Source organism: Dendropsophus ebraccatus, chromosome 8 (assembly GCF_027789765.1).
Source record: "Dendropsophus ebraccatus isolate aDenEbr1 chromosome 8, aDenEbr1.pat, whole genome shotgun sequence".
Classification (NCBI taxonomy): Eukaryota; Metazoa; Chordata; class Amphibia; order Anura; family Hylidae; genus Dendropsophus; species Dendropsophus ebraccatus.
This window is the reverse complement of record NC_091461.1, coordinates 98,517,927-98,537,288: the sequence shown is the minus strand read 5'-3', so window position 1 is coordinate 98,537,288 and position 19,362 is coordinate 98,517,927. Positions and strand designations below refer to the sequence as shown.

The window sequence follows — 19,362 nt, the reverse complement described above, 5'->3', positions numbered from 1 at the left end:
CTCAGCTCTGATTGCTGAACAAGATGTAAGCCATCTAAGAGTTTTACATAGTCAGTTAGACATCACAGGAGACAAAGTGCATCATGGGAAAGCCCAAACCAGGAAGTGAAGAAAACATGAAGCCACCAACTGGAACTTCAGGAATCTGCAAACAGCGGGAAATTAAAATGTAGACAGACTCCGGAGGGATGGTAAATGTCAAAACTATGTTTATGATTGATTTTTTTTTTTATGAACGCCGGAGTACCCCTTTAATGGGAGTGCTGGTTCAGGGCCATAAAGTGTAGTAGTAACCAGTACAGGATTTCTCCTTAACCACTTTGGGATACACATCTACCCTATCAGTACCAGTGGTAACCCACAGATCGAGGTTTCTAGTCACCTGGTAGCGGTGGATCCAATACTAAGAGTATGGCAATCTAGCGGACAGATTATAAGCCATCTGTGACCTTACCTTATCCATGCTGTGGAGCACTGCACCCTTTTCAAAGTGGGAGAGGTTTGCTTCATGTCTTTGTTAGCAAATCGCAAAAAAGAAGTGTAAAGAGTTGCATTTCTGCTCCACAAATCGGACGCAGAAACTGTGCTGCAGTAATGGCGTCATAAGTCTGTGACAACCGCCACTGGTTCTCTGTGGGACATCTCTCACATCTGGGGTCCTTAGCAACTTAAGGTTCCCATACACTTTTGGGTCATCAGTTAAAAGTGGATGGGGCTCTCCTGACAGGTGGATTGTTCTCAGAGAGATAAGCTGCTGCCTGAGCAACCTGGCTTACCCCTCCCCAAAGAGAACAGAGGAATGTATATGGGAAGGACGGGAGAGATGACTGTCTTACTGAGAGTGTATGACCATCTTTAATATCCAATCATTTGTAAGGGTCCTATTACATTGAGCGATTGTCTGCCAAATCAGGCGGATATCTCTCTGTCTAAAAAAGCCAGAGATCAGCTGATGAGTGAGCAACAGTCATTCAACATGTTTAAAAATTCTGTTGGCCGTGCATTTCTCTGCACAATAGCGTGGCCAACGGCTGATTAAAGGAGAGGGCTGCACGAACATCGCTAGCAATGTTCCCGCAGCCCCGGTCGCACAATTATTGAGGAATCTAATAGGCCCAGTAAGTGAGTGACGATCTAGAAGAGCTTGCTTACAACGTGAGTCAAGCCATATAATACAAGCTTAAATTCTCTGCTTGCTTTCAGTGAATGAGAACATTGTAGTTTATATTCAGGGACTACCTTAAAGGAGAAGTCCGGAGAAATTTTTTTATTAAAGTATTGTATTCCCTCCTAAAAGTTATACAAATCACCAATATACACTTATTACGGGAAATGCTTATAAAGTGCTTTTTCCCTGCACTTACTACTACATCAAGGCTTCACTTCCTGGATAAAATGGTGATGTCATGTCCCAACTCTCAGAGCTGTACGGGCTGTGGCTGCTGGAGAGGATGATGGCAGAGGGATGCTCAGTGTCCCTCCAGTGCCCTGTGTCCCTCAGTGTCCCCCTGCCATCATCCTCTCCAGCAGCCACAGCCCACGCAGCTCTGGGAGTCGGGTCGTGAAATCACCATGTTATCCAGGAAGTGAAGCCTTGATGCAGTAGTAAGTGCAGGCAAAAAAACACTTTATGTGCATTCCCCATAATAAGTGTATATTGGTGATTTGGGGGGGCAATACAAAACTTTAATAAAAAATGTCACCGGACTTCTCCTTTAAGGGTGCGTTCAAACTGCGGAATCTGGGCCGATAACCCACCTTTGATTCCATTATTTGCCCATATCTCCCTCCGCCCGTGCCATAGACCCCATTTTATGGGTGGGCGGATTCCGCCATGCTCCATCCACAGTGATACACAATCAGGGTGGGTTCACACTACGGAATCCGTGCAGATAATGTCCGACGGATTCTGTTGTTCGTACCCACTCACAGCAGCGGGCATCTCTGCCCGTCCCATAGACTCAATTTTATGGGTGGGCGAATTTCCCCGTCCGCCAAAAGAATGACAGTTCTTTCAGCGCAGAAACCGCCCAGCTATGGAATGGTGTCTATGGCACGGGTGGATATGCGCGCCGCCATGAGTGGTTACGAGCATTAGTGCAGCTGCCCATATGTTTGGCTCACAGTCTAGATGAGATACAATTGTAGCCACTTCTCAGCTGCAACCAAGATAAGAACGTTCTTATTCAGTGACAGAAAGCAGAGATCTTGGCAAGGAAATAGGAAAAGTGCAGAACTTGGTTTTGGAGTGATGAAGCTTTGTATAGCGCCATAAAGGATTTGCTGTGTAGATGATGTGAGTATTTCTGCTGATCTGTGAGGATGATGGGGTAGGCCTGCTGATCTGTGAGGATGATGGGGGTAGGCCTGCTGATCTGTGATGATGGGGGTAGGCCTGCTGATCTGTGAGGATGATGGGGGTATTCCTGCTGATCTGTGAGGATGATGGGGCTATTCCTGCTGATCTGTGAGGTTTAAGGGGGTAGGCCTGCTGATCTGTGAGGATGATGGGGGTATTCCTGCTGATCTGTGAGGATGATGGGGGTATTCCTGCTGATCTGTGAGGATGATGGGGGTAGGCCTGCTGATCTGTGAGGATGATGGGGGTATTCCTGCTGATCTGTGAGGTTTAAGGGGGTAGGCCTGCTGATCTGTGAGGATGATGGGGGTATTCCTGCTGATCTGTGAGGATGATGGGGGTATTCCTGCTGATCTGTGAGGTTTAAGGGGGTAGGCCTGCTGATCTGTGAGGATGATGGGGTTAGGCCTGCTGATCTGTGAGGATGATGGGGGTAGGCCTGATGATCTGTGAGGATGATGGGGGTAGGCCTGCTGATCTGTGAGGATGATGGGGGTAGGCCTGATGATCTGTGAGGATGATGGGGGTAGGCCTGATGATCTGTGAGGATGATGGGGGTAGGCCTGCTGATCTGTGAGGATGATGGGGGTATTCCTGCTGATCTGTGAGGATGATGGGGGTGGGCCTGCTGATCTGTGAGGATGATGGGGGTAGGCCTTCTGATTTGTGAGGATAATGGGGGTAGGCCTGCTGATCTGTGAGGATGATGGGGGTGGGCCTGCTGATCTGTGAGGATGATGGGGGTAGGCCTGCTGATCTGTGAGGATGATGGGGGTAGGCCTTCTGATTTGTGAGGATAATGGGGGTAGGCCTGCTGATCTGTGAGGATGATGGGGGTGGGCCTGCTGATCTGTGAGGATGATGGGGGTAGGCCTGCTGATTTGTGAGATCCTAGCTGTGGGTCATTTATGTCAGTCAGCCGCAGCTCACACAGTATCTGGTGCTTAGTAGGAGTTGAGACTGCTTTTCCTCAGTCGGTTCCAATCTAAAAATTAGCCGATACTGACTGAATATTATGGGGGACATTTACCATTAAGTCTAAAACGTGCGATTTTTCAACAAAGTATTTGTTTATTACCAAGCCGAATTAGACCAATTTAACAAAAAATCCTAAATTTGTGGATAAAAATCGAATATTCACAGAATGATCACATATCGTGCAAAAAAATTGGCCTGTTTCTGACCAGATGTAGGCCTATACGTTTGTGCAAAAAAATTTTTAGGCTATGTTCACACTACGTAAAAGCACGGCCGTTGTTGCCATCGGCAACAACAGCAGTACCTTGTGCAATGTGAAACATTGCCTATTCCTCTATGGGATCCCGGCCGGAGCGTATACACATCGTATACGCTCCGGCCGGGAACCTGTGTGGCGCCGCAAATACCTGACATGTCAGTTTTCCGCGGCTGCTATTCATTGGAGGAAACCCTGTCAGTTCACACAATGAAGCAAGCGGCTCCGGCTTGTGTGCTGTGGGAGGTTCTGATGCGGGCGCGTGCTGATGCGCCCGGGATGATCCGGGCAGAGACCGGCCGGTCTCTTACCCAGTGTGAACATAGCCTTAAACTGCGCAAATAGTGGATTGGGTGAAAATCCCACATTATGCAAATTTTCGAGTGGATACTCAAAACTGGCAGATTTTTTTAAAAATTGTATCTCAATACTGGTTCATAAATAGAACTCAGTCCAAAAAATGGGCGGACAGGTGAAATTGGGAGAATTTTCCAGGAATTTATTGGATTTCTCTGATTTGAACAACCAAAACATGTCTCCTGTGTAATCATAGGGTGGGTATACACTACGGAATCCACGCGGATAAGTTCCAGCGGATTCCTTCGTTTGTTCCCAGCAGCGCGCCTCTGCGCCAGCTCCTTAGACACCATTCTATGCACAGGCGGATTCCGCCTTCCGCCGAAAGAACTGATGTGTCAATTCTTTCGGCGGACAGCGGAATCCAATACATCCATTGTGTGAACCCACCCTAAGGCCCCATTTACACAGAGCAACATAATGACACTCTACGGGAGGCGCACACGCTGCATCTCTCGGCGCTGAAGAATGTTCATTCTTCAGTGCCAAGAGATGCAGCTCGTGAACCTCCCATAGAGTGTCATTATGACACGGAGGCTTGCGGCATTCCGCCATTCTTGCTCTGTGTGAACAGGGCCTAAAGTAAAGGAGGATCCTATATATATCATCACCCAGGTGTTGTAGCCGCTAGCTAGCTTACCATGTTGTGGCTGATAACAGCGGGCAATAGCTTGTGTCCACTTGTCCTGTAGTCAGCGGGCTCAGTCTGGAATGGCTTATAACAGCGGACATTAGCTTGAATTCACCCCTTTGTACAGAATCACAAGTCACACATGGAGTCAGACAAGGACTTTATTTCTGTCAGGACCAAATAACTGGAGGTGAAGGGCGACGGCTTCTACGTTTCTTTAATCATAATAAGTCATATAAACTACAGGGACACAGAGTCTGTGTCCGGAGGTCTCGCCAGTCACCCCCACACAGGACGCCACATTGGTCCGCTCCTTGTATGGTGATGCCGGGTGACACCGCCCAGGACACAGACCTTATTACTCTTCCAGGTTCGGCCGTAGGACGTGACAAAGTTTCCATTTGGCAAATTAATAAAAACAGAAAATAAAATGTAACAAAGTATCAGAGGTCGCAGATAAACAATGGACGGACGGACATGTCACCATGAAACGCCGTGCTACCATCTAGGGAAGACGCTCAGAATAATACTTGTGGGTGCGAATGAGGAGCGTGTAGACCACAGCTTCCATCAGACGCCCCCCCTACAGACACATATATATCATCAGCTATGGGGGAAAGGGGGGGCGCTCGCCAGGAATAATTTACAGCTTAGAGGAGAAAAGCATAAAGGAATGAATACGCAGGACGCGGTGTCACCGGCTTCACGTACAGAACCTGACACTGCGCCACTACATAGAGATGCAGCAGAGCTGAGCGCGAACATCACAGGACTATTCCAGCTCCACCATGAGAAAAGTTGAGGAAAAAGAAACCACAAAAACAGATTCATTAGACTGTATCTAGTGCAATGATTGGCAGGTGATAACCACGCCCACAGCGCAGCCCCTCCCACTAGAAGGATGAGGCCGCTCTTTGCATTGTGACCGAGTCTCCAGTTGCCATTTGCAGATTTTGCCCTTAAGTAATTTCTTAAAGAGCCAGTGTACAGTAATGTGTCACAGAAGCTCCGCTACCTTCTAACAGGCCTTGAAAGTTTTTGCAGTCCTTCACCATTCACAACATCTCTGCTTGCTGTCAGAGACCGGCCATGTTTCCGCTTGCGTCCAGAAGATGAGAAGCCGCTTTGAGATACTGCAGCTCACACCTTAAGATTTGTTACAATTGGTACACTGATACATTGTAGGGTATTAACAGGACAGGAGGGATTTGTGCTGCTACTGGGCTTAGCTCACAGAGGATTTTCTAGACTGAATACAGTGTGCATCTGCAGGATTCGCTCAGAATAGGCTCCTATTCACAGACAGCAAGCAGAGATCTTAAAGGCTATGTACACATTTGACCTGTAAATATAGTTATGTCAGTGGTTACTTTGAGGTAATAAAAGTTGCATTAATTTTCACCCTGTGCTGATCATAAGGAGTCTGAGGGGCAGATGTATCTGCAAAATTTTTATAGGATGCACAATTTACGGTTGTTGTGCCAAAATTTTTAGGCGCAAGTGCCTTGATTAATCTAGTGATTTATTTGGCTAAAAAAAAAACTAGGGTAGGAGCGTACTAGGGTAGGAGAGTACAGCAGCCCAATTTTTTTTTTGCGCAAAAAATATGAAAAATGTTGCAGCTGGCGCAAACTGCTCAGAAGTGGCGCAAATGCCTTTAAAAATTGAGCAGAATTTTGTACGCCATGTGCAAAAAGTCAGTATTAACCAAAATTCTAGCGGAAACAAAATGACGCATCTGCCCGAGGGTTCATTCCGCTCTCTGTACTCATACACAGCCTGTGCTCTCCTCCAAACTGCCTGATCTGCCCTGCCTCCTGTGCTCTCCTCCAGACTGCCTGATCTGCCCTGCCTCCTGTGCTCTCCTCCAGACTGCCTGATCTGCCCTGCCTCCTGTGCTCTCCTCCAGACTGCCTGATCTGCCCTGCCGCCTGTGCTCTCCTCCAGACTGCCTGATCTGCCCTGCCTCCTGTGCTCTCCTCCAGACTGCCTGATCTGCCCTGCCGCCTGTGCTCTCCTCCAGACTGCCTGATCTGCCCTGCCGCCTGTGCTCTCCTCCAGACTGCCTGATCTGCCCTGCCTCCTGTGCTCTCCTCCAGACTGCCTGATCTGCCCTGCCTCCTGTGCTCTCCTCCAGACTGCCTGATCTGCCCTGCCTCCTGTGCTCTCCTCCAGACTGCCTGATCTGCCCTGCCTCCTGTGCTCTCCTCCAGACTGCCTGATCTGCCCTGCCGCCTGTGCTCTCCTCCAGACTGCCTGATCTGCCCTGCCGCCTGTGCTCTCCTCCAGACTGCCTGATCTGCCCTGCCGCCTGTGCTCTCCTCCAGACTGCCTGATCTGCCCTGCCGCCTGTGCTCTCCTCCAGACTGCCTGATCTGCCCTGCCGCCTGTGCTCTCCTCCAGACTGCCTGATCTGCCCTGCCTCCTGTGCTCTCCTCCAGACTGCCTGATCTGCCCTGCCTCCTGTGCTCTCCTCCAGACTGCCTGATCTGCCCTGCCTCCTGTGCTTTCCTCCAGACTGCCTAATCTGCCCTGCCTCCTGTGCTCTCCTCCAGACTGCCTGATCTGCCCTGCCGCCTGTGCTCTCCTCCAGACTGCCTGATCTGCCCTGCCGCCTGTGCTCTCCTCCAGACTGCCTGATCTGCCCTGCCGCCTGTGCTCTCCTCCAGACTGCCTGATCTGCCCTGCCGCCTGTGCTCTCCTCCAGACTGCCTGATCTGCCCTGCCTCCTGTGCTTTCCTCCAGACTGCCTGATCTGCCCTGCCTCCTGTGCTTTCCTCCAGACTGCCTGATCTGCCCTGCCTCCTGTGCTCTCCTCCAGACTGCCTGATCTGCCCTGCCTCCTGTGCTCTCCTTCCTATCGTGCTAAACCCTTCCTCCTGAGCTTTTCTCTCTACAAACTGAGTGATCATCCCTCCAGTGCTTTCCTCCCTGTCTTCAGACTGCATAATCTGCCCTGCCTCTGTGCTTTCATCCCTGTCTACTTGTGCTATGTCCACTCTCCTGTGAGTTCCTCCATATCTACAGACTAAGGGATCTGCCCTCCTTCTTGTGCTTTTCTCACTATGTACAGAATGCGTGATTTGCCATAATTTCTGTGCTTTCCTCCCTATCTACAGACTGAGTGATCTGCCTTCCCTCTTGTGCTTTCCTCCCTATCTACAGACTGAGTGATCTGCCTTCCCTCTTGTGCTTCCTCCTTATCTACAGACTGAGTAATCTGCCCTTCCTCTTGTGCTTCCTCCTTATCTACAGAGTAATCTTCCCTCCCTCTTGTGCTTTTCTCCCTAACTACAGACTGCGTGATCTGAACTTCTTGTGCTTTCCTCCCAATCTACATACTGTGATCTACCCTCCTTCCTGTGCTTTCCTCCCCATCTACACACTGCTGATCTGCCCTCCTTCTTGTGCTTTCTTCCGTTTCTACAGACTGGGTGATCTTCCCTCCCTAACACTTGTGCGTTTTTCCCATTTCCTCACATTTGCCCTGTACAAACTCCTACCTATCCTGCAGCAATTTCTAACACAGACAAGAACAGCATACTGTCAGATCTATGTCAAAAGCAGCAGTCAGCCAGGTGAAGACTTTAAAGCAGCAGGGTATGTACATGGGTTGCACAGACTCTACAGTAGCAACAACTAGCAGGTGAAGATGTTACACATTAGTAAGACAAACAGGTTGGCAAAGGACTTGCTACAACAGATATGTGTCCAGCTATGTACAGGAGTTGCACAGACTCTACAGCAGCACAGTCAGCTAGATAAAGAAGTGAAAGACAGGATCAGCACAGCCAGCTAGGTAAAGGAGTAACACAGACCCTACAGAATCAACACAGACAGGTAGGTAAAGGAATTAAATGAAGTGTACAGCAGCAGGATAGCCATCTGTGTACAGTAGTAACACAAACCAGGAGAGAGAATTGCAGCCAGGTTGGTAAAGAAACTCTATAGCAGCAGGAAAGCAAATGTAGAGGAGTTGCAGACTGTATTGAACCAAGATAACTAGCTATGTGAATGAGTTGCACAGGCTATACAGAAGCAGAACAGCCACCAATGTACAGGAGTTGCACGAATTCTACAGCAGCATGACAGCAGGAAAACCAGCTATGTGAAGGGGCTCCACGGACTTTATGGCAGCAAATTGGTAAAAAAAAATTTAAGAAAGTTATTGATTTTTTTTTTTAATTTGGAAAAAAATGAAAAATAATAAAATTACTGCAAAGGTGCATAGCCTTTAAAGAAAGTGAGCGAGTGAGGAACAAAGTATTTTAGAAAGTCGCAGAACTTGCAAACTTTACATAGACTGGAAAACTCCTTTAAATTGAGTTTACACAGGGGCCCCAAACAGTAGGGGCCAGACATATGGTTTTGGCACCAGGTAATGTAGGAAAGTGTATATCACAGTGAGGGTTATCATACTTGTGTTCCAGTCACTCTCTTATAATACAATATCTGTATCCAATGCATTCAGTGTACAATACGGGAATGCAAATTCTTCTTGGTCACTCCAGGGTCGCTCTTCTCGTCCCTTTATAGCAGTGACCTTATAATCTACAGTACAGAGGGCACAGAATCCTGTATATCATCAGCTTATATCTGCAACTGGCTGTAGGATTCTGCGTCATATGACTGTACTTATGTATGACAATGAGGTATTTCTAACGCAAGAACTCTGTGGCCCCCAGATCAGGGGCCCAGAGCCTGCTCCTTAGTGTCTAAGTGCCTTGTGCTGCTGGTGTAATACTTGTTGTGTGGAGATTGTGAATTCTTGCCTTTACTATGGGATGTGTTCCCATTACTTAGGGGAAAGTTTGCTGGTATCCGCAGCAGTGATCATTTATTTGTGCTTATTACATCACTCCCCCCGCCCACAGCACAGGGTGTGATGTGTTTCTTGCTGGTGATGTCACAGAAAACTAGTAAGGGGATTGGCTGTGCCATATTTAGGGTCCCCTGAATAGGGTCTATTCAGTAACCTCTATGACAGTGGTGCAGGCTGGAACCTCTGTAAACATTTGGTGATTGGTCTATGGGGCAGGTGCAGGGTCATGTGACGTGTCTTGGCACTGTGAGTGGAAACCGTGAAATATCAACCGTCCCATGTGCTCAACGCACTGCACAGAAATGCCATCACAATAAAAAAAATGTTGGCGCTTCTGTAAATGGGAAAAAACGATCTGCCACCAAAAATCATTGGTAAAGTGTGACCCCGGCTGTACAGAATGAATTTCACAAAATACTGGCACATTCTGACATCAGCATCATTTCACAGTGTCAGTAGTCAGATCTGGCCTCGCCTGGGGTCCCGCACACATGGCCTCCAGGAACATGACCTACAGTGTAAGACATGCTTCATAAAACAATGGACAAGTCATAGAGACTTGTCATTTATGAATGGTGGGGTCCAGGAGCTGAGACCCCAACCCATCACTAATAATAAGGAACTTAGAGCCTGGACCCCTACTGACCAAAAAGTCTTATGTGTGCAGTCACATGTTATACAAAAGATCCTAGGGAATCCAAACCACCAGGGCCTTCTATCTGAGCCTCCAAATCATCACCTGTAAACTCATTGCAGTACTGAAAACTATTACAGGTTACTACCGCCACCTGGTGTACAGAGCTGATGCTGCACCACATCACTCTTGATTGGCATTGCTGCGAGGCTGTGGTTCAGTGATGCATCTATACCATCATGGACACATTGACTTTTCTAGAAGCTTTAATGATAAGCAGCCAATGCAGGAACAGGAATATATATATATATATATATATATATATATATATATATATATATATACTCCTAGAAAAGGCAATTGATCCTGGATGATGCTGCCAGCACCAGACAACATGAACATCGTGACCAACAGGCCATGCAGCTTTGTCATTGGTTGAGTGAGAGATCTTGATGAGCAGTGAGAGGTGAACTCTGCTATACAGGCAGCGTCAGTGACCAGTAATCGCCCTGCATTGTCATCTCCACCTTCAGCAGCAGCAGATACAAGATATGGATGTGTTCAGGGGTGACATGGGGCCCAGTCTAGAAACTTCCTCTATATAACCAGACCTGAAAAACACATTAAACGCATCCAAGGTGGTCACTGAAAGTTACAGTCCTACATCTGTGGCAGATGGCACTACATCACCATAACGTCGGTACAACACATGCCAAGATATAAAATGTTCACATGTAACTCCACACAATGCTGGGTGTGCGGAACAGGACATGTGAGTCTACATCAAATGCACGGGAACCTGGAGCAGAGGCGGCAGTGGTAACAGGACCTTGATTAGTAAAGACGCTAAAAAGTTAATACCGCAAAATCCGTCCAGTTACCAAAAGCCTTATTGTGCGGAGAACTCGAGGAAGACGCCGCGGAGACATCTATATTATCTACCAAATACTGGATGGGTAGGAAACCTGACACTGACCTATGGGATGTGGATGCAGCCTTGATCCACAGTAGGCGCTGTGGTACCATGATACCGGAAGGGTGAGACTAGGAGGAATGATGCCCCCCCGGCGGTCACAGTGCTAGATTCTCCAGGTAGAAGCTCCCCTTATATCAGACACTAAGGGGGCAGATGTAGTTGGACGCAGCGGGAGCGGGACGGATCCCCCACCTCCCGACGTCCTCCTCAAGTAACAGCAAATAATATGATGCTTCATTTCTTGTTTCCTTTCCTTGGCGCAGTGTAATGTCCGAGCGAGTCGTGGCATTGGCGCCCGGCCCGTGACTGGCCAAGGTGGAAGGTGGGATCACGGCCCCTGACCACCTGGTGTTAGCTTATCTGAGGTTTATATATATACTCTAAAAATAATCTTTTCTCTGTAAACTATCATTAGACGCGTTAGAAGAACTACTCCTCCCCCGAGCAACCTCCCATCTACGGGGACAATGATCCCACTCATCAGCAGTGTCCTCCGGGTGGTCCCGAATGTGTAGGGAGCAGGACTGGGGCGACCCCCGGCAACTCTGCTCAGCAGCTGAAGGGTTTGTATCTCCTCGAGAGTCCGGAGTTCTGAGGTGACCGGCTGGAAACAGGGCAACGGAGGGAACAACTGGTCTGGATGAAAACACAAAGGAGCAGGGGGCGAGGGTCACGGGGTCATCCACACACCAGCGCCTCTGCTTCTCTCCATCCCCCTCCGCCCGGCTGGTTACACCTTAGAGTCTTGGCTGTGGGCCTGCCCATTGCTGCCCTGTATTGTCAGGCCAATCTCTTCCTTCTTGTGTTTCTCAGGGTTAAGGGGTTGGGCCTCGGGGCTGCCGTCGATCTGAGCGTAGCGGCCAGTCCGGTGCTCGGAGAGCGCAGGGCCCCAGTCCTTATTGGGTTTCACAGCATTCTTTAACCGCTGAAAGAGAAGAGAAGAGTCAGATCTGGCAGCAGAACCTCCAGGGAAAATAGCATCACCTGCCTGGCCGCGGTGACTCTGACCGTACCTGCAGGAAGGAGTCACCCTCTGAACCCCAGATCTTGAAGGCAGCATACAATGGAATACAGATAACCGACGAGAGTGCCATCAGAAAGCCCAGAGAGATGGCCCAGCCTGGGTACACATAATCATTGTACGAGATTGGGCGATACTGGATGACTGTGAAGATCAGGATGAACTGGAAATGGAGAGAGAAGGGTTACCAGTAACATGAGACATCGCTCCCTAGGAGATGACAGTGGTTGTAGTGACCACATGATCTAATGTAATGTGACGAGTCACTCAGGATTGTTTTATCTAGAGCAGCATTTTTAAAATATCTATAATATGCACATATTTTAGCATTTACAGTGTGCTGCTGTACTTTTGTGTTTAGTAAGGGCTGTAACAGCAAAGCACCCCAGTCACTCAGGGCTATATTAGACGGCCTGAAAGGAAAGGTAAGCCAGACCTGCCAGACTGGCGCTCGCTTACACAGTCCATTAGACGGTTCGATGATCGGGTGGGAAGAGCTGCATGGACATTGTTAGAGATGTCCATGCAGGCCTAGCTTTGGGTACTTGGCATCAGTATGTAGAAAATAATAAATATGTATGCTTACCTGCCCACGCTCTCCTGGTGTCCTCCTGCTGCGTCTCTGCACCCCCCCCCCATTGATGGAAGCCGCCACAGACACTTTCAAAACTGTCTCTGAAGTGACAGCCCTTTCAGCCAATGACTGAGAGCGGCGCTGTCCCATTTCAGTCAGTGATTGGCTAAGCGGGCTGTCACTATAGTTTGGAAGTGCCCTTGGTGGCTGTCGTCAGCAGGAGGCGCAGAGACACAGCAGGAGGACACGGGGGAGCATGGAGAGGTAGGCATACATATTTATTATTTTTTATATACCAAAGCAGCCATCAGCAACACTTCAGCTATTACGCGAAGCGATGTGCGGCCAATGATTTTTGAACATGTTGAAAGACAAAAATCACCCGATGAGCTAAGGGTTGCTCGGAATGATATCTGCTGGAATCGACAGATAATCGCTCCGTGTAATAGGGACTTAAAGACATTGTGGACTTACAAAGATGATGGCCGGGGAGATAAAACGCCAACAGATCTGGAAGAAGAGGGGAGGGGGGAAGCCCAACATCATCTCAATGTCCTTAAAGTAATTTCTGTGTCCTGGGGAAGAGAAAACAGAAAGACAATTACAAGATTATAATACAAGGAAATATAGTCTGTCGATATAACACCGTTCTCCGTCACATGAACAACATAAGACCACGCTCTGTCACATGACTGACAGAACACTGTGCTCTGTCACATGACTGATATAACACTGTGCTCCGTCACATGACTGATAGAACACTGCCCTTACTCAAATGACTGATAGAACACTGCGCTCCATCGCATGACTAATAGAACACTGCCCTTCATCACATGACTGATAGAACACTGCGCTCCATCACATGACTGATAGAACACTGCCCTTCATCACATGACTGATAGAACACTGCGCTCTATCACATGACTGATAGAACACTGCGCTCCATCACATGACTGATAGAACACTGCCCTTACTCACATGACTGATAGAACACTGCACTCCATCACATGACTGATAGAACACTGCGCTCCATCACATGACTGATAAAACACTGCGCTTACTCACATGACTGATAAAACACTGCGCTTACTCACATGACTGATAGAACACTGCGCTTACTCACATGACTGATAGAACACTGCGCTCCATCACATGACTGATAGAACACTGCACTCCATCACATGACTGATAAAACACTGCGCTTACTCACATGACTGATAGAACACTGCGCTTACTCACATGACTGATAGAACACTGTGCTCCATCACATGACTGATAAAACACTGCGCTTACTCACATGACTGATAGAACACTGCGCTTACTCACATGGCTTACTCACATGACTGATAGAACACTGTGCTCCATCACATGACTGATCGAACACTGCGCTCCATCACATGACTGATAAAACACTGCGCTTACTCACATGACTGATAGAACACTGCGCTTACTCACATGACTGATAGAACACTGCGCTCCATCACATGACTGATAGAACACTGCACTCCATCACATGACTGATAGAACACTGTGCTCCATCACATGACTGATCGAACACTGCGCTCCATCACATGACTGATAGAACACTGCGCTCCATCACATGACTGATAGAACACTGCGCTCCATCACATGACTGATAGAACACTGCGCTCCATCACATGACTGATAGAACACTGCACTCCATCACATGACTGATAGAACACTGCCCTTCATCACATGACTGATAGAACACTGCACTCCATCACATGACTGATAGAACACTGCGCTCCATCACATGACTGATAGAACACTGCACTCCATCACATGACTGATAGAACACTGCGCTCCATCACATGACTGATAGAACACTGCGCTCCATCACATGACTGATAGAACACTGCACTCCATCACATGACTGATAGAACACTGCGCTTCATCACATGACTGATAGAACACTGCACTCCATCACATGACTGATAGAACACTGCGCTCCATCACATGACTGATAGAACACTGCGCTCCATCACATGACTGATAGAACACTGCGCTCCATCACATGACAGTAAAGGACTTGGATATTGTGATGAATTGAATCACATAGTACATTACAAAGTTGTATAACTTTTAATTGATCCAGTGATTAGGTTTATTCATAATGATCCAGTCACCTGGCAATCTATATAAACCTGAGGCTGCACCAGGCCTTTAAGAGTGGAAACATGTATGTTACAGGTGAGTATATACTGGAGACAATAAGGCAATCGATATATATACCAGCAGGGACTCACTCACCATAAATGTACATAATGGCGACGCACATGATGCAGGAGATGATCACTAGGGAGAAGCTGGCGGCGTAGTTATCCATCAGCAGCAGCCAGTAGATGCCAGCCTGGAGAGTGGAGGAGAAAGCCGCGGTCATTGAATACTCCCATCATCGCCTATGTGCTGCTTACAGGGCAATTTGCCAACACCTGACCACCTGCAGGACCTTTATAAGCATATAACACAGGGGCCTCACCTGAGTTGTAAGAGGCACTCCCAGCAGGAAACCAACCACGGCCACCCCAAGTGTCACAACTGTCTTCCATCGGATGATCCAATCATTTCCAATCTCATCTACGATGGCGGTGACCAAAGTCTCCAGCAGACAGAACTATAAGCAACAGGAGAGTCAGGATACGGTTAACCCACAGACAGACGAGCCTCAATGAGCATCAGATTATTAGTAACGGATGAGGTGGCGATTACCTGCGTTCCAAGCCCCAGAAGGATAAGCATGAAGAAGAACAGTATGGACCACAGTGGCGATATCGGCAGTAAGGTCAGGGCTTCTGGATACGCCACAAAGGCCAGGCCAGGACCATGGTCGGCCACTTTGGAAACATCTACCCCCAGGTGATTCGCCATGAAGCCCAGAATGGAGAATATAACAAATCCAGCGTAGACACTGGTGGCGCAATTGGTGATGCTGATGATGATACTGTCCCTGGAAGACAATGGGAGCTGAAAGTCAGTGAAACGCACGGGATCCAAACCCAACCAAAACATGAATCCACTCCTGAACAGGAGCCTTGGCATAGAGAGCAATAGGCTCAACCTCCCCAGTCTCAGTATGCAGCCACACAGAGAGAGAAGCTGCAGCTAGAGCCCCCTCCCCAATCACATCATGAAGCCTCAAATACAGAGAGAGAGAGAAGCTGCAGCTACACCACCCTCCCCAATCACAGCATGCAGCCCCAAAGACAGAGAGAGATATGAAGCTACACTGCCCTGCCCAATCACAGCATGCAGCCTCAAAGACAGAAAGAGAGAGAGAGAAGATGCAGCTACACCACTCTCCCCAATCACAGCATGCAGCCCCAAAGACAGAGAGAGATATGAAGCTACACTGCCCTGCCCAATCACAGCATGCAGCCCCAAAGACAGAGAGAGATATGAAGCTACACTGCCCTGCCCAATCACAGCATGCAGCCTCAAAGACAGAAAGAGAGAGAGAGAAGATGCAGCTACACCACCCTCCCCAATCACAGCATGCAGCCACAAAGACAGAGAGAGATAAGAAGCTACACTGCCCTGCCCAATCACAGCATGCAGCCTCAAAGACAGAAAGAGAGAGAGAGAAGATGCAGCTACACCACTCTCCCCAATCACAGCATGCAGCCCCAAAGACAGAGAGAGATATGAAGCTACACTGCCCTGCCCAATCACAGCATGCAGCCTCAAAGACAGAAAGAGAGAGAGAGAAGATGCAGCTACACCACCCTCCCCAATCACAGCATGCAGCCACACAGAGAGAGAAGCTGCAGCTACAGCCCCCTCCCCAATCACAGCATGAAACCTCAAATACAGAGAGAGAAGGAGAGAGAAATAGAGAGAAGATGCAGCTAAACTGCCCTCCCCAATAACAGCATGCAGCTTCAAAGACAGAGAGAGAGAAAGAGAGGATGCAGCTACACTTCCCTCCTCAATTAAAGCATACAGCCTCAAAGAGAGAGAGAGAGAGAGAGAGAGAGAAGATGCACCTACACCACCCTCCCCAATCACAGCATGCAGCCTCAAAAACAGAGTGAGAGAGAAGATGCAGCTACACTGCCCTCCCCAATCAATCACAGCATACAGCCTCAAAGAGAGAGAGAGAATGCAGCTACGCTGCCCTCCCCAATTAATTACAGCATGCAGCCTCAAAGACTGAAGGAGAGAAGATGCTACACCTCCCTCCCCAATTACAGCATACATCCTCAAAAACAGAGAAAGAGAGGATGATGATACACCCCCCCACCCCCCAGCAGCCTTAGGCTAGGTTCACACTGCGTTTTCAGCATCCGTTTAACGGATCCGTTTTTTGCAAAAAACGGATTGCAAAAAACGGATGCATTTGTGTGCATCCATTTTTGATCCGTTTTTCCATTGACTTCTATTATAAAAAAAAACGGATCAAAACGGATGTGTTTTTTTTGACGCACAATAAAGTAATGTTGACACTACTTTTTTGACCGTTAAAAAAAACGGATCCGTTAAACGGATGCTGAAAACGCAGTGTGAACCCAGCCTTACAGACCCACATAGAGAGAAGCTGCAGCTACATCCAATTCCCCTTTAGCAGCATTCCACAAAGAGACAGGGAGGGAGGGAAGCTGCAGCTTTCATACCTGTAACAGTTGTTGTGGAATTTGTTGTAAGACGCCATAGTAATCAGTCCTCCCCACGCGCATCCTAATGAGTAAAAGATCTGGGAAGCTGCATCCCCCCAAACCTGCAGAAACACAAAATAGGACCCAATGAGGAGCAATGGTTAAACAGTGGTCCCTCAAGTACCAATAATAATTTGTGCGATCATTAAATCGTCCGGGCAGCACATATAAAATAGCGGCGGTCTGCTGCTGCCAGTACTATTGCCCAGAGCGACAACAGCAGATTGTTGATATCTGGATCGCTGGTCTTTCATGTTGAAAGACAAAAATCAGCCAACATCGTGCATGTTGGCTGAGCGTTGCCTTTTATTACACAAAGCGATTATGATCGGCCAAATATGCTGATAATCGCTTTATGTAATAGGGCCTTTACTTTCTATATAGAGGGCCTGAGCATTTTCAGGGTCCTGTACAGATCACACAGGGTCCCAGGAAAATAAAATGAAGCCGCCCTCACCTGGTTCCCAAAGGAGCAGCCAGTCCAAGCACAGGTAAAGAGCAGTACAGGACATGTAGTATCACACTATACCGCAGAGAGAGGCTACTATACAGCCGATCACTGCAGGCACCTCTGTAATACTGGGGTTTTACCAGTGAAATGGTGACTTCTATTGGTTGCTCATTTAGTAATTTCCATGTGCAGCAGATCCTGACTGTCTGTAGGATTGTATGTTGAGTCTGGTCTCAAGTGATGATAATAGACGAGCCATGTATTTGTTCTGCATCTCCTGGCGACTGTCAGTGCTGAGGAGTGTGGCATCGGCATCCTCTCTGATTACAGGCTTGCCGGCTCAGGTGCTGCACCACTGTCTGGTCACTAGGTGGAGCTGCAGCACCAATAACACAAGAGTATGCATCTAGTCATATAAGCAATAACTTCCAACATCCTCCTTGTGTGCATCTGATGGCTGCGTCATGAGGATCTCTGTGGTCACAAGTCCCCTCCAAGTTATATTTGGTGTACTACCCAGGACCAGAACCCCAAAAATCATCCGACGTTAATCCCTGATTATGCGCTATAATCCGCAACTCACCTTGGCGTCCAGGATCTTGTCCCACTGCGGAGTCAGGTAATACATGATGCCATCCACCGCCCCCTCCAGGGTGATCCCCCGCACAAAGAGGATGGTGAGGACCACATAGGGGAACGTGGCTGTGAAGTAAACCACCTGGGGGAAGAGAAGATGTCAGAGGTATGAGGCACTGGACTGCAGGAAGGTATCAGGCACCTGTTGCTGGGAGGTACCAGGCACCAGAATGCAGGGAAATACCAGGCGCCAGAGTCCAGGGAGGGATCAGGTCTAGGAGTGCAGGGAGGTACCATACCCCAGAGTGCAGGGAGTTACCAGGTTTGGGGGTGCAGGGAGGTACTAGGCCCCAGAGTGCAGGGAGGAATCAGGTCTGGGAGCGCAGAGACGTACGAGGCCCCAGAGTGCAGGGAGTTACCAGGTTTGGGAGTGCAGGGAGGTACTAGGCCCCAGAGTGCAGGGAGGTACGAGGTCCCAGAGTGCAGGGAGTTACCAGGTTTGGGAGTGCAGGGAGGTACCAGGCCCCAGAGTGCATGGAGGGATCAGGTCTGGGAGTGCAGGGAGGTACCATGCCCCAGAGTGCAGGGAGTTACCAGGTTTGGGGGTGCAGGGAGGTACTAGGCCCCAGAGTGCAGGGAGGTACGAGGCCCCAGAGTGCAGGGAGGTACGAGGCCCCAGAGTGCAGGGAGGTACGAGGCCCCAGAGTGCAGGGAGGTACGAGGCCCCAGAGTGCAGGGAGGTACGAGGCCCCAGAGTGCAGGGAGGTACCAGGCACCAAAGTGCAGGGAGGTACCAGGCCCCAGAGTGCAGGGAGGTACCAGGCCCCAGAGTGCAGGGAGGTACCAGGCACCAGACTGCAGGGAGATACCAGGCACCAGAGTGCACGGAGGTACCAGGCACCAGACTGCAGGGAGGAATCAGGTCCGGGAATGCAGGGAGGTACGAAGCACCAGAGTGCAGGGAGTTACCAGGTTTGGGGGTGCAGGGAGGTACTAGGTCCCAGAGTGCAGGGAGGAATCAGGTCTGGGAGCGCAGAGGTACCAGGCCCCAGAC

At 48.9% G+C, this 19,362-nt stretch overlaps 1 protein-coding gene across 4 annotated transcripts in view; it reads right to left on the bottom strand.

Moving 5' to 3' along the window:
• Nucleotides 1-6,754: 6,754 nt before the first annotated feature.
• Nucleotides 6,755-19,362, bottom strand: part of SLC6A9 (solute carrier family 6 member 9) — a 101,139-nt gene continuing 88,531 nt past the window's right edge. For all 4 annotated transcript variants that reach the window (XM_069981172.1, XM_069981173.1, XM_069981174.1 and 1 more), the window contains 8 exons: nt 18,316-18,450; nt 17,240-17,343; nt 15,339-15,576; nt 15,109-15,243; nt 14,880-14,979; nt 13,083-13,183; nt 12,027-12,197; nt 6,755-11,938 (listed from right to left, as the gene is read on the bottom strand). In XM_069981172.1, coding sequence (XP_069837273.1) covers nt 11,744-11,938; nt 12,027-12,197; nt 13,083-13,183; nt 14,880-14,979; nt 15,109-15,243; nt 15,339-15,576; nt 17,240-17,343; nt 18,316-18,450 — 1,179 coding nt within the window. In that variant the 3' untranslated portion in view covers nt 6,755-11,743. The remainder of the gene's footprint in view (nt 11,939-12,026; nt 12,198-13,082; nt 13,184-14,879; nt 14,980-15,108; nt 15,244-15,338; nt 15,577-17,239; nt 17,344-18,315; nt 18,451-19,362) is intronic.